At 44.1% G+C, this 15,276-nt stretch overlaps 1 protein-coding gene across 2 annotated transcripts in view; it reads left to right on the forward strand.

Annotated features, from left to right (window-relative positions):
* LOC139748377 (sodium-coupled monocarboxylate transporter 2-like) overlaps positions 1–2,218 on the forward strand; it is a 218,079-nt gene extending 215,861 nt beyond the window's left edge. The window contains exon 10 of one of the 2 annotated variants that reach the window (XM_071661490.1): positions 999–2,218. In XM_071661490.1, coding sequence (XP_071517591.1) covers positions 999–1,186 — 188 coding nt within the window. In that variant the 3' untranslated portion in view covers positions 1,187–2,218. The remainder of the gene's footprint in view (positions 1–998) is intronic. The other variant, XM_071661489.1, reaches the window with a different exon arrangement.
* Positions 2,219–15,276: the final 13,058 nt, after the last annotated feature.

A 15,276-nucleotide genomic window follows, 5' to 3' on the forward strand; every position in this document is an offset into this window, starting at 1 on the left:
AATCAAACAACCATGCAGACATCACGCACCCCTGCCGCAAACCTACATTCACTGAGACCTAATCACTTTCCTCTCTTCCTACTCGTTCACATGCCTTACATCCTCGATGAAAACTTTTCACTGCTTCTATCAACTTTTCTCCCACACCATATATTCTTAATACCTTCCACAGAGCATCTTTATCAACTCTCTCATATGCCTTCTCCAGATCCATAAATGCTACATACAAATCCCTTTGCTTATCTAAGTATTTCTCACATACATTCTTCAAAGCAAACACCTGATCCAAACATCCTCTACCACTTCTGAAACCACACTGCTCTTCCCCAATCTGATGTTCTGTACATGCCTTCACCCCCCCTCAATCAATACCCTCCCATATAATTTCCCAGGAATACTGAACAAAGTTATTCCTCTGTAATTTGGACACTCACTTTTATCTCCTTTGCCTTTGTTCAATGGCACTATGCAAGTATTCCGCCAATCCTCAGGCACCTCACCATGAGACATACATACATTAAATAACCTTACCAACCAGTCAACAATACAGTCACCCCCTTTTTTAAAAGATTCCACTTCAATACCATCCAAACCCACTGCCTTGCCGGCTTTTATCTTCCGCAAAGCTTTTACTACCTCTTCTCTGTTTACTAAATTATTTTCCCTAACCCTCTTACTTTGCACACCAATAACATCTCTTTCCTCAAAGAACACAGAAACACAACTTGTAGAACACCTCTCAAGTACGAGTCATAACTTTGAATAATGTGTTTGCATCATCAGACAGTTTTACTTTATTTTTTCTAATATTCTAAATAGTCGTGTTGGCACCGTAAATTTGTTACAGTGCCATCACTGTAACTCTGTTACAGTGCCACCACTGTAACGTGAACATCATAGGAAAGTACACCGGGTACCTAATTTACTGAATAACAAGATAATATATTCTTTTATTTTGTTATGGAACAAAAGTTTGAAATAAGCTTTGATATTGGCAGGTCCAGTGAGCCCTTTGGACTTGGATGAAAGGCTTGTGAGCCCGACGTGCATGAGACTCTACCAGTGGTTGTGGCAATCCATCACTGGTCGACCAAGCCACAGGATCAGAGATGATGCAGGGCCAGAGGAGGCAGCCCTCAAGATGTTGTCAGGACAAGACTCGAGCCAGCACAACACATCCTCGTAGCTCTGCTTACCTTCGACCTTACGGAAAATGAAGATCAACGAACAACCAGAAAACTCATACGAACACTCGTCAGCAACTTAGAAATCCAGCCAAGTTTGACACTGCTGGACTACCTGTTATGAACACTGGGTCTGCTTCGAACCAGATCAGTAAACCTAGAACACCTGAACACTGGGTCTGCTTCGAACCAGATGAATAAACCTGGAACACTTGAACACTGAGTCTGCTTCGAACTAGATGAATAAACCTGGAACACCTGAACACTGAGTCTGCTTCGAACCAGATGAATAAACCTGGAACACTTGAACATTGGGTCTGCTTCGAACCAGATGAATAAACCTGGAACACTTGAACACTGACTCTGCTTCGAACTAGATGAATAAACCTGGAACACTTGAACACTGGGTCTGCTTCGAACTAGATGAATAAACCTGGAACACCTGAACACTGAGTCTGCTTCGAACCAGATGAATAAACCTGGAACACTTGAACACTGGGTCTGCTTCGAACTAGATGAATAAACATGGAACACTTGAACACTGAGTCTGCTTCGAACCAGATGAATAAACCTGGAACACTTGAACACTGGGTCTGCTTCGAACTAGATGAATAAACCTGGAACACTTGAACACTGAGTCTGCTTCGAACTAGATGAATTAACCTGGAACACTTGAACACTGGGTCTGCTTCGAACTAGATGAATAAACCTGGAACACTTGAACACTGAGTCTGCTTCGAACCAGATGAATAAACCTGGAACACTTGAACACTGGGTCTGCTTCGAACTAGATGAATTAACCTGGAACACTTGAACACTGGGTCTGCTTCGAACTAGATGAATAAACCTGGAACACTTGAACACTGAGTCTGCTTCGAACCAGATGAATAAACCTGGAACACTTGAACACTGGGTCTGCTTCGAACTAGATGAATTAACCTGGAACACTTGAACACTGAGTCTGCTTCGAACCAGATGAATAAACCTGGAACACTTGAACACTGGGTCTGCTTCGAACTAGATGAATTAACCTGGAACACTTGAACACTGAGTCTGCTTCGTACCAGATGAATAAACCTGGAACACTTGAACACTGGGTCTGCTTCGAACCAGATGAATAAACCTGGAACACTTGAACACTGAGTCTGCTTCGAACTAGATGAATTAACCTGGAACACCTGAACACTGAGTCTGCTTCGAACCAGATGAATAAACCTGGAACACCTGAACACTGGGTCTGCTTCGAACTAGATGAATTAACCTGGAACACCTGAACACTGGGTCTGCTTCGAACTAGATGAATAAACCTGGAACACCTTGAACACTGGGTCTGCTTCGAACTAGATGAATAAACCTGGAACACCTGGAATACCTGTATGAATACAAACACTGCTTCGAAACCGATCCATAAACCTGGAACCATGTTTTGCAGAAGTACATCCCCTGACGTCGGCCACCACCAAACATTTGCCGCAACTTCTTTACGTCAAATGAAACACATCAACCAAATGTCACGCCTGGTGAGCCCTGACTTCTCGCGCAGTAGAACCGACGATTTATGCTTCAAGGGACGTGTGTTCCCTGGTTCTACAGTGCCAAAAGAGCAAATGGTTATGGTGAGAGTCATTCTACATCTATCGGTATGAGTACAACAGATAGACAGCATCATCCTCCAAGATCGACTGCGTCTATCTCGGATGGTTGACCTTCCACGCGCACGGTCAAAACCTCCTTCTTACTGACATGGCTGACCATAGCCTACAATCCGAGCCTCCCTTCCTCCTCCTCCTCCTCCTCCTCCTTCTCCTCATCCTCCTCGGATTCATTGATCAATGTGTCTCCCAACACAAACGGCCAGACACCAAAACTTATCGGCCACTTCCTCGCTCAGCAAAGCCAAATTTCGGTTGGTGGATAACACGTCACCTCTGGACTGAGGTGGCTGGTGAAGATGATGTTGACATTATGTGCGAGAAGCATCAAGAGACTTGCAGCCACGCCTACCAGCCTTTCTTCCCTGCACAGGACGCGCCCGGCCGACACGACGCTCCCTGGATCACCTCATCAAGCGACTCAGGCAACAGCGAAATCGAGCGTTCAACAGTCGCAACGAAGAACTTTAGGAGCGACTTCGTCACATAGTGCAACGCGAAGTACGAGCCTGGGAAGAAGGCCTGTTGCCCAGCCTAGGTGCAGTATTTCCAGCCAACATTGCACAGTGTGTTGATAGAATGAAAAGAACAAATTGGTTGGGTCAAACGAAGGGCTTGCTCCTTCCTCACGTGTAGACCAACTTAGCCATGTGGAGGTCGCACGCCAAATCAACAACCGCTTTTCCAGTATTTGCCAACGATTACCACAACTCGATATCATCTCTCTCTCTCTCTCTCTCTCTCTCTCTCTCTCTCTCTCTCTCTCTCTCTCTCTCTCTCTCTTCTCTCTCTCTCTCTCTCTCTCTCTCTCTCTCTCCAACACCTTACCTCCACTGAACACGGTAGAGGATTATCAAGCAACGAAGCGCCAACCTCCAGCGTTTTAAAACCAAACGCTCAACCACACGTACTGATCTTTCAGTGAAACTATACAAAGAATTCTCCCTGGAGTAATTTACACCACTAACCGCCATGATTAAAGCTTAACCCATTTTATCCACTGAACTTTTGGGACGGATGAAAAGCTGGGTTGACTGTGGACCGACGGCCGCGCACTGATTCGAACCTATACGCTCGACCATGGGCGACCCGTGGGTGCGCCTCGGTCAGTAACGCTAACCTTTATACCAGAGAAGTTCATCATGAGGAAGAGTTACTTCAATCGTCAGTCTGATTTGTGTAACTTTGTGAGTGGCTGACTGATCCTAGACTGCCACTGCTGATACAGAAAACCTTCATCAGTTGGGAAACATGTGGTCGTCCTCCACCATCCACTACCTTGTCAGCTTTCCTGGTCGTCCTCCACCACCCACTACCTTGTCAGCTTTCCTGGTCGTCCTCCACCACCCACTACCTTGTCAGCTTTCCTGGACTTCGTCCACCGCAGCTTGGAGACACACAAGACCTCGGTGGCACGAACCCTCGTACACTTCACTAAGGCTTTCGACTTGGTAGACCATAACAACATTTCAAAGACAGCCATCGACCTGGCGCACTTCCTGGCCAAGCGATACCACACCACCCACTTTAGGGAAGCCACAGTGGCATCACTAACCTTGACATACGGTGTACCACAGGGCACCAGAATGGCGCAGCTGTGCTGCCTCAACCTCATCACTGACGCCCTGAAGGACACAAACCACCGATGGAAGTCCGTGGACGACTTTGCCTCCGGCATCAGTATCAGTGAAACTCGCCTGACTTCAGTGGCAACTCGCCTGACTTCAGTGGCAACTCGTCTGACTTCAGTGACCTTCAGCACATCATCATCAACCTTCAGGAGTGGACTACAGCCAACGACGTCACTTTTAACCACATCCAAACTGTGATGATACACATCAACGTGGGTGCAGAAGACAACGTCCTTTTCCCTGACATCACATACTGACATCCTCCATATTGGAAGATATATGGAGGATGAAACACCTCAAACTTGTTGACGTCACGATAGAAAACGGCTTAAACTGGAAGAGTCGTTTCAGCACTATCATCAAATCTACCTCATACCGTCTGTACCGTTTCCCCTAACTGGAATTACTAGGCGTCCCACCAGCTGGATTCAGGTATGCCTGTACCATCCTCATTCTCCCTAAACTTACCTACGCCTCCTCATCTTGGTCCTCCTCACTGAACGCTACACAGAAGGAACCAGCATAGAATGAGAGCGGAAAAGGGGCATGCAGAATCATCAAGGGCCTTTCTTACATTACCTAACAAGAGGCCATCACTCCGCTGAACCTGTCCACCGTCTCCGACCAACACCGACAGCGCTCACATGGCAGTTTTGGCAATAAACTGCTGACATATCCCACGTCATACATACCTTCTTCCCCACAACGCCTCTCTACCACTGACCGCCGTTCGTCACCACAGTCGACTCGCTCCAATCAGAGAAGGTGCTGACAGACATAAGAACAGTGCTATACACTGTGAACTTCATAAACAACCCATGAACCAGTGCGAGTGAACAGCTCAGACCCCTGTTCATTAGGTTATGTGGAATGTCAACTACTGTAGCACTGTAACCCTTCATCACTTAATGTTCAATCATTCTCATATTATAGAAAACATAACACTAACTCTGTAAACATCCCTGTATACCTGCCACCACGGCTATCTAAATGTACCTCACTCATATAATTATTCAGTGTGAAGCAACTGCTCATGTTTGACACATCTGCTTGATTTCTTTTATGATGTAATCAACTTGTACGATGAAAGTAAAGCTGTTGATGTTATCTATCGAGACTTTCATAAAGTTCCCTATACGAAGCCACATCAAAGATTATCTACTAGAATTAAGTCACATGGTATTGATGAAGTTGTGTTTCAATGGATAGAAAAACTGGTTAATTGGCCGTAATCAAAGTGATTAATGGTCAAGTTTCAGAATGATTTGACGTGACAAGTGGAGTGCCACAAGAATCAGTCTTGGCACCACTTCTCTTTCTCATACATTGCAGAACATCAAAATTCGCTGTTGATACAACGCTGGATAATAAATGTACAAATGAACTTGAACATATCCTGCTTTACACTGACCTAGACACACTGATGAACAAACTTATAAGTGACATGTGAATTTTGATATCGATAAATGCAAAGTTTTACATATTGGTAGAACGAAAAGGCAAAATACGGTAACTAAGGTAACTAAGGTAAAGAATACGGTAACTAAGGTAAGTAAGGTAAAAAATACGGTAACTAAGGTAACTAAGGTAAAAAATAAAAAAAAAATTAGGTGTTATAATCTCTGGTGACCTAAAACCAAGGAAGCAATCTAAAGAAGTAATGAAAAGAGTGAACCAAATTCTTGGTTTCATAGGCAGAACCTTCGATTCTAACCCCAGGGAAATCATTCTTGCTCTTGACAATTCACAGGTTCGTCCACAGCTTCAGTATTGTGTTCAGTTTTGGTCACCTTATGACCAAAAATATGACAGACAGACAGATGGGAGAGAGGGCGAGAGCGTCAAACTACCAACATGATACCCGGACTGTGGAATCACTCCGACGAGACGAGATCAAACGACTGAAACTACCTAAGCTTAGAACAGAGAAGGTTAGGAAGTGATCATGTACAGAGAAGGTTAGGAAGTGATCATGTACAGAGAAGGTTAGGAGGTGATCATGTACAGAGAAGGTTAGGAAGTGATCATGTACAGAGAAGGTTAGGAGGTGATCATGTACAGAGAAGGTTAGGAAGTGATCATGTACAGAGAAGGTTAGGAGGTGATCATGTACAGAGAAGGTTAGGAAGTGATCATGTACAGAGAAGGTTAGGAGGTGATCATGTACAGAGAGGGTTAGGAAGTGATCATGTACAGAGAAGGTTAGGAAGTGATCATGTACAGAGAAGGTTAGGAGGTGATCATGTACAGAGAAGGTTAGGAGGTGATCATGTACAGAGAAGGTTAGGAAGTGATCATGTACAGAGAAGGTTAGGAAGTGATCATGTACAGAGAAGGTTAGGAGGTGATCATGTACAGAGAAGGTTAGGAGGTGATCATGTACAGAGAAGGTTAGGAAGTGATCATGTACAGAGAAGGTTAGGAAGTGATCATGTACAGAGAAGGTTAGGAGGTGATCATGTACAGAGAAGGTTAGGAGGTGATATGACAGAGAAGGTTAGGAAGTGATCATGTACAGAGAAGGTTAGGAGGTGATCATGTACAGAGAAGGTTAGGAGGTGATCATGTACAGAGAAGGTTAGGAGGTGATCATGTACAGAGAAGGTTAGGAAGTGATCATGTACAGAGAAGGTTAGGAGGTGATCATGTACAGAGAAGGTTAGGAGGTGATCATGTACAGAGAAGGTTAGGAGGTGATCATGTACAGAGAAGGTTAGGAGTGATCATGTACAGAGAAGGTTAGGAAGTGATCATGTACAGAGAAGGTTAGGAGGTGATCATGTACAGAGAAGGTTAGGAGGTGATCATGTACAGAGAAGGTTAGGAAGTGATCATGTACAGAGAAGGTTAGGAAGTGATCATGTACAGAGAAGGTTAGGAAGGTGATCATGTACAGAGAAGGTTAGGAGGTGATCATGTACAGAGAAGGTTAGGAGGTGATCATGTACAGAGAAGGTTAGGAGGTGATCATGTACAGAGAAGGTTAGGAAGTGATCATGTACAGAGAAGGTTAGGAGGTGATCATGTACAGAGAAGGTTAGGAGGTGATCAGGTACAGAGAAGGTTAGGAGGTGATCATGTACAGAGAAGGTTAGGAAGTGATCATGTACAGAGAAGGTTAGGAAATGATCATGTACAGAGAAGGTTAGGAGGTGATCAGGTACAGAGAAGGTTAGGAAGTGATCATGTACAGAGAAGGTTAGGAAGTGATCATGTACAGAGAAGGTTAGGAAATGATCATGTACAGAGAAGGTTAGGAAGTGATCATGTACAGAGAAGGTTAGGAAATGATCATGTACAGAGAAGGTTAGGAGGTGATCAGGTACAGAGAAGGTTAGGAGGTGATCATGTACAGAGGTTAGGAAGTGATCATGTACAGAGAAGGTTAGGAAGTGATCATGTACAGAGAAGGTTAGGAGGTGATCATGTACAGAGGTTAGGAAGTGATCATGTACAGAGAAGGTTAGGAGGTGATCATGTACAGAGAAGGTTAGGAGGTGATCAGGTACAGAGAAGGTTAGGAGGTGATCATGTACAGAGGTTAGGAAGTGATCATGTACAGAGAAGGTTAGGAAGTGATCATGTACAGAGAAGGTTAGGAGGTGATCAGGTACAGAGAAGGTTAGGAGGTGATCATGTACAGAGGTTAGGAAGTGATCATGTACAGAGAAGGTTAGGAGGTGATCATGTACAGAGGTTAGGAAGTGATCATGTACAGAGAAGGTTAGGAAGTGATCATGTACAGAGAAGGTTAGGAAGTGATCATGTACAGAGAAGGTTAGGAAGTGATCATGTACAGAGAAGGTTAGGAAGTGATCATGTACAGAGAAGGTTAGGAAGTGATCATGTACAGAGAAGGTTAGGAGGTGATCAGGTACAGAGAAGGTTAGGAGGTGATCATGTACAGAGGTTAGGAAGTGATCATGTACAGAGAAGGTTAGGAAGTGATCATGTACAGAGAAGGTTAGGAGGTGATCATGTACAGAGAAGGTTAGGAAGTGATCATGTACAGAGAAGGTTAGGAAGTGATCATGTACAGAGAAGGTTAGGAAGTGATCATGTACAGAGAAGGTTAGGAAGTGATCATGTACAGAGAAGGTTAGGAAGTGATCATGTACAGAGGTTAGGAAGTGATCATGTACAGAGAAGGTTAGGAAGTGATCATGTACAGAGAAGGTTAGGAAGTGATCATGTACAGAGAAGGTTAGGAAGTGATCATGTACAGAGAAGGTTAGGAAATGATCATGTACAGAGAAGGTTAGGAAGTGATCATGTACAGAGAAGGTTAGGAAGTGATCATGTACAGAGAAGGTTAGGAGGTGATCATGTACAGAGAAGGTTAGGAAGTGATCATGTACAGAGAAGGTTAGGAAATGATCATGTACAGAGAAGGTTAGGAAGTGATCATGTACAGAGAAGGTTAGGAAGTGATCATGTACAGAGAAGGTTAGGAAGTGATCATGTACAGAGAAGGTTAGGAGGTGATCATGTACAGAGAAGGTTAGGAGGTGATCATGTACAGAGAAGGTTAGGAAGTGATCATGTACAGGCAATCATGATCATCACAGCCTTTGATCATAGTGATATATCACATTACGTAAGACTTGAGTCGTCTGATTGTGTTTGTGGTGATGGAGACCTTGTGTTTGTGGTGATGGAGACCTTGTGTTTGTGGTGATGGAGACCTTGTGTTTGTGGTGATGGAGACCTTGTGTTTGTGGTGATGGAGACCTTGTGTTTGTGGTGATGGAGACCTTGTGTTTGTGGTGACGGAGACCTTGTGTTTGTGGTGATGGAGACCTTGTGTTTGTGGTGATGGAGACCTTGTGTTTGTGGTGATGGAGACCTTGTGTTTGTGGTGATGGAGACCTTGTGTTTGTGGTGATGGAGACCTTGTGTTTGTGGTGATGGAGACCAACTCATGGGGGCAAATGTTTGACCTCGAGCGAAATAACTTTTTCGTCCACGGGACTGGTAAGGTATGGGACGATGTGGCAGGTAAACTGGGTTTCAAAACAGGACGGTATTGACGGGGAAGAATAAACTTCATCAACTTTTTCGCTTCAAGTCCACGACTTTCATAATTTGTGCCTCCATTCTCACAGTCGCTGGTCATCCTCTGTGAATTACGTGTTTAGCTTCTAACTCTTTTACTACACTAATGTGTGAGTTTCTGATGTCATCTATGATCACAAACAGACGCGAGAGGACCCAGTGGTCTGTTCCAGGTTCACATCCTGTGTAAATACGCAACGAACCTCAAACTGAAGCTCTTGTATTGTTCAATATAAAGTAAGTGTCATGGCATCTTAAGTTTTTCAGAACTTCGGTGTATTGTAGACTGTGTCATGGCTGTCTCCATCCAATAAACCATTATCTATTTATCTATTTATTGTATTGAACTTAACGATAAGGCAAGAAGAGTTCCCTCAGTCTACATGCGAAATCTGACCAGAATAAGATACCACATTCGAGTGCCAGTCTGACACACACACACACACACACACACACACACACACACACACACACACACTACGTAACGCATGACGTATTTTCTGGTCACGTGCACGTACCACGGTGGTTTCTACCAGTCCAGGTCCACAGGCCACGTTGGTGGACGGAGGTCTGAGGAGGAGGAGGTGATGTTGTGCTACAGCTGAGGTATGTTCCAGAGTGGTACAACTGAGGTATGTTCCAGAGTGGTACAACTGAGGTATGTTCCAGAGTGGTACAACTGAGGTATGTTCCAGAGTGGTACAACTGAGGTATGTTCCAGAGTGGTACAGCTGAGGTATGTTGCAGAGTGGTACAACTGAGGTATGTTGCAGAGTGGTACAACTGAGGTATGTTGCAGAGTGGTACAACTGAGGTATGTTCCAGAGTGGTACAACTGAGGTATGTTCCAGAGTGGTACAACTGAGGTATGTTGCAGAGTGGTACAACTGAGGTATGTTCCAGAGTGGTACAACTGAGGTATGTTCCAGAGTGGTACAACTGAGGTATGTTCCAGAGTGGTACAGCTGAAGTATGTTCCAGAGTGGTACAACTGAGGTATGATCCAGAGTGGTACAACTGAGGTATGTTCCAGAGTGGTACAACTGAGGTATGTTGCAGAGTGGTACAACTGAGGTATGTTCCAGAGTGGTACAACTGAGGTATGTTCCAGAGTGGTACAACTGAGGTATGTTGCAGAGTGGTACAACTGAGGTATGTTCCAGAGTGGTACAACTGAGGTATGTTGCAGAGTGGTACAACTGAGGTATGTTCCAGAGTGGTACAACTGAGGTATGTTCCAGAGTGGTACAACTGAGGTATGTTCCAGAGTGGTACAACTGAGGTATGTTCCAGAGTGGTACAACTGAGGTATGTTCCAGAGTGGTACAACTGAGGTATGTTCCAGAGTGGTACAACTGAGGTATGTTCCAGAGTGGTACAGCTGAGGTATGTTCCAGAGTGGTACAACTGAGGTATGATCCAGAGTGGTACAACTGAGGTATGTTCCAGAGTGGTACAACTGAGGTATGTTGCAGAGTGGTACAACTGAGGTATGTTGCGGAGTGGTACAACTGAGGTATGTTCCAGAGTGGTACAACTGAGGTATGTTCCAGAGTGGTACAACTGAGGTATGTTCCAGAATCTGTGATGGTTTAATGTGTCAACAAGTAATGTTATGAGTTTTCACGTCTTCCCTGACACACATTACACTCGCTTCTCGTACCATCCATGTCCCATTCCTGTCGCTCTGGTACCATCCATGTCCCATTCCTGTCATTTTAGTACCATCCATGTCCCATTCCTGTCATTCTCGTACCATCCATGTCCCATTTCTCTCTTTCTGGCACCATCCATGTCCCATTCCCGTGGACGCTTCCCACCAGTTCTTTAGGGCGTGCCAGGTGGGACACACCAGAGATCTTGCCTCAGCTGAGAAGGTCAGGGAAGAGCTGGTGGCCACCAGTGACCCTTGTGTCCAATGTTGTGGTACATCGCCACACGGGTTAACTCCACCCTCCAGCCTCACACCCTCCACCCAGCCACTCACTCCCACCTTGGCTACGTCCACTACGCTCACACATGTTCTTCTGTGTCGTCTGCAGACCACCAGTCTTCCGTGCTAACAGCCAATATCACATCACCTCGTCTGCTAACCTCCTCTGATTATCTCTACGTCTGCGTCGTCCGTCAACATATCAGGACTTCCTTTTTGTCTATGTGTGAGTCGTGCATCCACCCCGACAGCGAGAGACGCACGCGTGTCCTCCATCACGCTAAGTGGTGTGGCGTTCGTGGCAGTGACGCATTCACAGGCCGCCCAGGGTCAAGTGCATGGGTTCGAATCCTAGTCCTAGAATCCCGGTCCACAGTCAACTAAGCTGTAGATAAAATGCATATTCATATATATATATATATATATATATATATATATATATATATATATATATATATATATATATTATCCCTGGGGATAGGGGATTAAGAATACTTGCCACGTATTCCCTGCGTGTCGTAGAAGGCGACTAAAAGGGGAGGGAGCGGGGAGCTGGAAATCCTCCCCTCTCTTTTTTTTTTTTTTTTTAATTTTCCAAAAGAAGGAGCAGAGGGGGCCAGATGAGGATATTCCAAAAAAAGGCCCAGTCCTCTGTTCTTAACGCTACCTCGCTAACGCGGGAAATGGCGAACAGTTTAAAAGAAGAAAGAATATATATATATATATATATATATATATATATATATATATATATATATATATATATATATATATATATATATATATATATATATATATATATATATATATATATATATATATATATATATATATATATATATATATATATATATATATTCTCCCCTATCGCTGGGGATAGGGGAGAAAGAATACCTCCCACGCATTCCTCACGTGTCGTAGAAGGCGATTAAAAGGGACGGGAGCGGGGGGCTGGAAACCCTCCCCTCCTTGTATTTTAACTTCCTAAAAGGAGAAACAGAAGAAGGAGTCACGCGGGGAGTGCTCATCCTCCTCGAAGGCTCAGATTGGGGTGTCTAAATGTGTGTGGATGTAACCAAGATGAGAAAAAAGGAGAGATAGGTAGTATGTTTGAGGAAAGGAACCTGGATGTTTGGCTCTGAGTGAAACGAAGCTCAAGGGTAAAGGGGAAGAGTGGTTTGGGAACGTCTTGGGAGTAAAGTCAGGGGTTACTGAGAGGACAAGAGCGAGGGATGGAGTAGCACTACTCCTGAAACAGGAGTGGTGGGAGTATGTGATAAAGTGTAAGAAAGTAAACTCTAGATTGATATGGGTAAAACTGAAAGTTGATGGAGAGAGATGGGTGATTATTGGTGCATTTGCACCTGGGCATGAGAAGAAAGATCATGAGAGGCAAGTGTTTTGGGAGCAGCTGAGTGAGTGTGTTAGTAGTTTTGATGCACGAGACCGGGTTATAGTGATGGATGATTTGAATGCAAAGGTGAGTAATGTGGCAGTTGAGGGAATAATTGGTGTACATGGGTTATTCAGTGTTGCAAATGGAAATGGTGAAGAGCTTGTAGATTTATGTGCTGAAAAAGGACTGATGATTGGGAATACCTGGTTTAAAAAGCGAGATATACATAAGTATACGTATGTAAGTAGGAGAGATGGCCAGAGAGCGTTATTGGATTACTTGTTAATTGATAGGCGCGCGAAAGAGAGACTTTTGGATGTTAATCTGCTGAGAGGTGCAACTGCAGCGATGTCTGATCATTATCATGTGGAGGCTAAGGTGAAGATGTGTAGAGGTTTTCAGAAAAGAGTGGTGAGAGTAAGTGAGCTTGGGGAGGAGACTTGCCTGAGGAAGTACCAGGAGAGACTGAGTGCAGAATGGAAGAAGGTGAGAACAAAGGACGTAAGGTGAGTGGAAGAGGAATGGGATATCTTTAGGGAAGCAGTGATGGCTTGCGCAAAAGATGTTTGTGGCATGAGAAGCGTGAAAGGTGGGTTGATTAGAAAGGGTAGTGAGTGGTGAGATGAAGAAGTAGGACTATTAGTGAAAGAAAAGAGAGAGGCATTTGGACGATTTTTGCAGAGAAATAATGCAAGTGACTGGGAGATGTATAAAAGAAAGAGGCAGGAGGTCTAGAGAAAGGTGAAAAAGAGGGCAAATGAAAATTGGGATGAGAGAGTATCATTATATTTTAGGGAAAATAAAAAGACGTTTTAGAAGGAGGTAAATAAAGTGCGTAAGAGAAGGGAACAAATGGGAACTTCAGTGAAGGGAGCAAATAGGGAGGTGATAACAAGTAGTGGTGATGTGAGAAGGAGATGGAGTGAGTATTTTGAAGGTTTGTTGAATGTGTTTCATGATAGCGTGGCAGATATAGGGTGTTTTGGTCGAGGTGGTGTGCAAAGTGAGAGGGTTAGGGAGAATGATTTGGTAAACAGAGAAGAGGTAGTAAAAGCTTTGCGGGAGATGAAAGGCGGCAAGGCAGCGGGTTTGGAATGGTATTGCAGTAAAATTTATTAAAAAAGGGGGTGACTGTATTGTTGACTGGTTGGTAAGGTTATTTGATGTATGTATGACACATGGTGAGGTGTCTGAGGATTGGCGGAATGCTTGCATAGTGCCATTGTACAAAGGCAAAGGGGATAAGAGTGAGTGCTCAAATTACAAAGGTATAAGTTTGTTGAGTATTCCTGGGAAATTATATGTGAGGGTATTGATTGAGAGAGTGAAGGTATGTACAGAACATCAGATTGGGGAAGAGCTGTGTGGTTTCAGAAGTGGTAGAGGATGTGTGGATCAGTGTTTCCTTTGAAGAATGTATATGAGAAATACTTAGAAAAGCAAATGGATTTGTATGAAGCATTTATGGATCTTGAGAAGGTATATGATAGAGTTGATAGAGATGCTCTGTGGAAGGTGTTAAGAATATATGGTGTGGGAGGCAAGTTGTTGGAAGCAGTGAAAGGTTTTTATCGGGGACGTAAGGCATGTGTACGTGTAGGAAGAGAGGAAAGTGATTGGTTCTCAGTGAATGTTGGTTTACGGCAGGGGTGTGTGATGTCTCCATGGATGTTTAATTTGTTTATGGATGAGGTTGTTAGGGAGGTGAATGCAAGAGTTTTCGAGAGAGGGCAAGTATGTAGTCTGTTGCGGATGAGAGAGCTTGGGAAGTGAGTCAGTTGTTGTTCGCTGATGATACAGCGCTGGAGGCTGATTCGTGTCAGAAACTGCGAAAGCTGGTGACTGAGTTTGGTAAAGTGTGTGAAAGGAAAAAGATGAGAGTAAATGTGAATAGGAGCAAGGTTATTAGGTAAGTAGGGTTGAGGGTCAAGTCAATTGGGAGGTAAGTTTGAATGGAGAAAAGCTGGAGGAAGTGAATTGTTTTAGAAATCTGGGAGTAGGTTTGGCTTTATCGCTGTCTCCCGCGTTAGCTAGGTAGCGCAAGGAAACAGGCGAAAGATTGGCCCAACCCACCCACATACACATGTATATACATACACGTCCACACACGCAGAAGAAGGAGTCACGCGGGGAGTGCTCATCCTCATCGAAGGCTCAGATTGGGGTGTCTAAATGTGTGCGGATGTAACCAAGATGAGAAGAAAGGAGAGATAGGTAGTATGTTTGAGGAAAGGAACCTGGATGTTTTGGCTCTGAGTGAAACGAAGCTCAAGGGTAAAAGGGAAGAGTGGTTTGGGAATATCTTGGGAGTAAAGTTAGGAGTTAGTGAGAGGACAAGAGCAAAGGAAGGAGTAACAGGGAAGGAGTAACACTACTCCTGAAACAGGGCTTGTGGTAGTATGTGATAGAGTGTAAGAAAGTAAAC

The sequence above is a fragment of the Panulirus ornatus genome, chromosome 73 (assembly GCF_036320965.1).
Source record: "Panulirus ornatus isolate Po-2019 chromosome 73, ASM3632096v1, whole genome shotgun sequence".
NCBI lineage: Eukaryota > Metazoa > Arthropoda > Malacostraca > Decapoda > Palinuridae > Panulirus > Panulirus ornatus.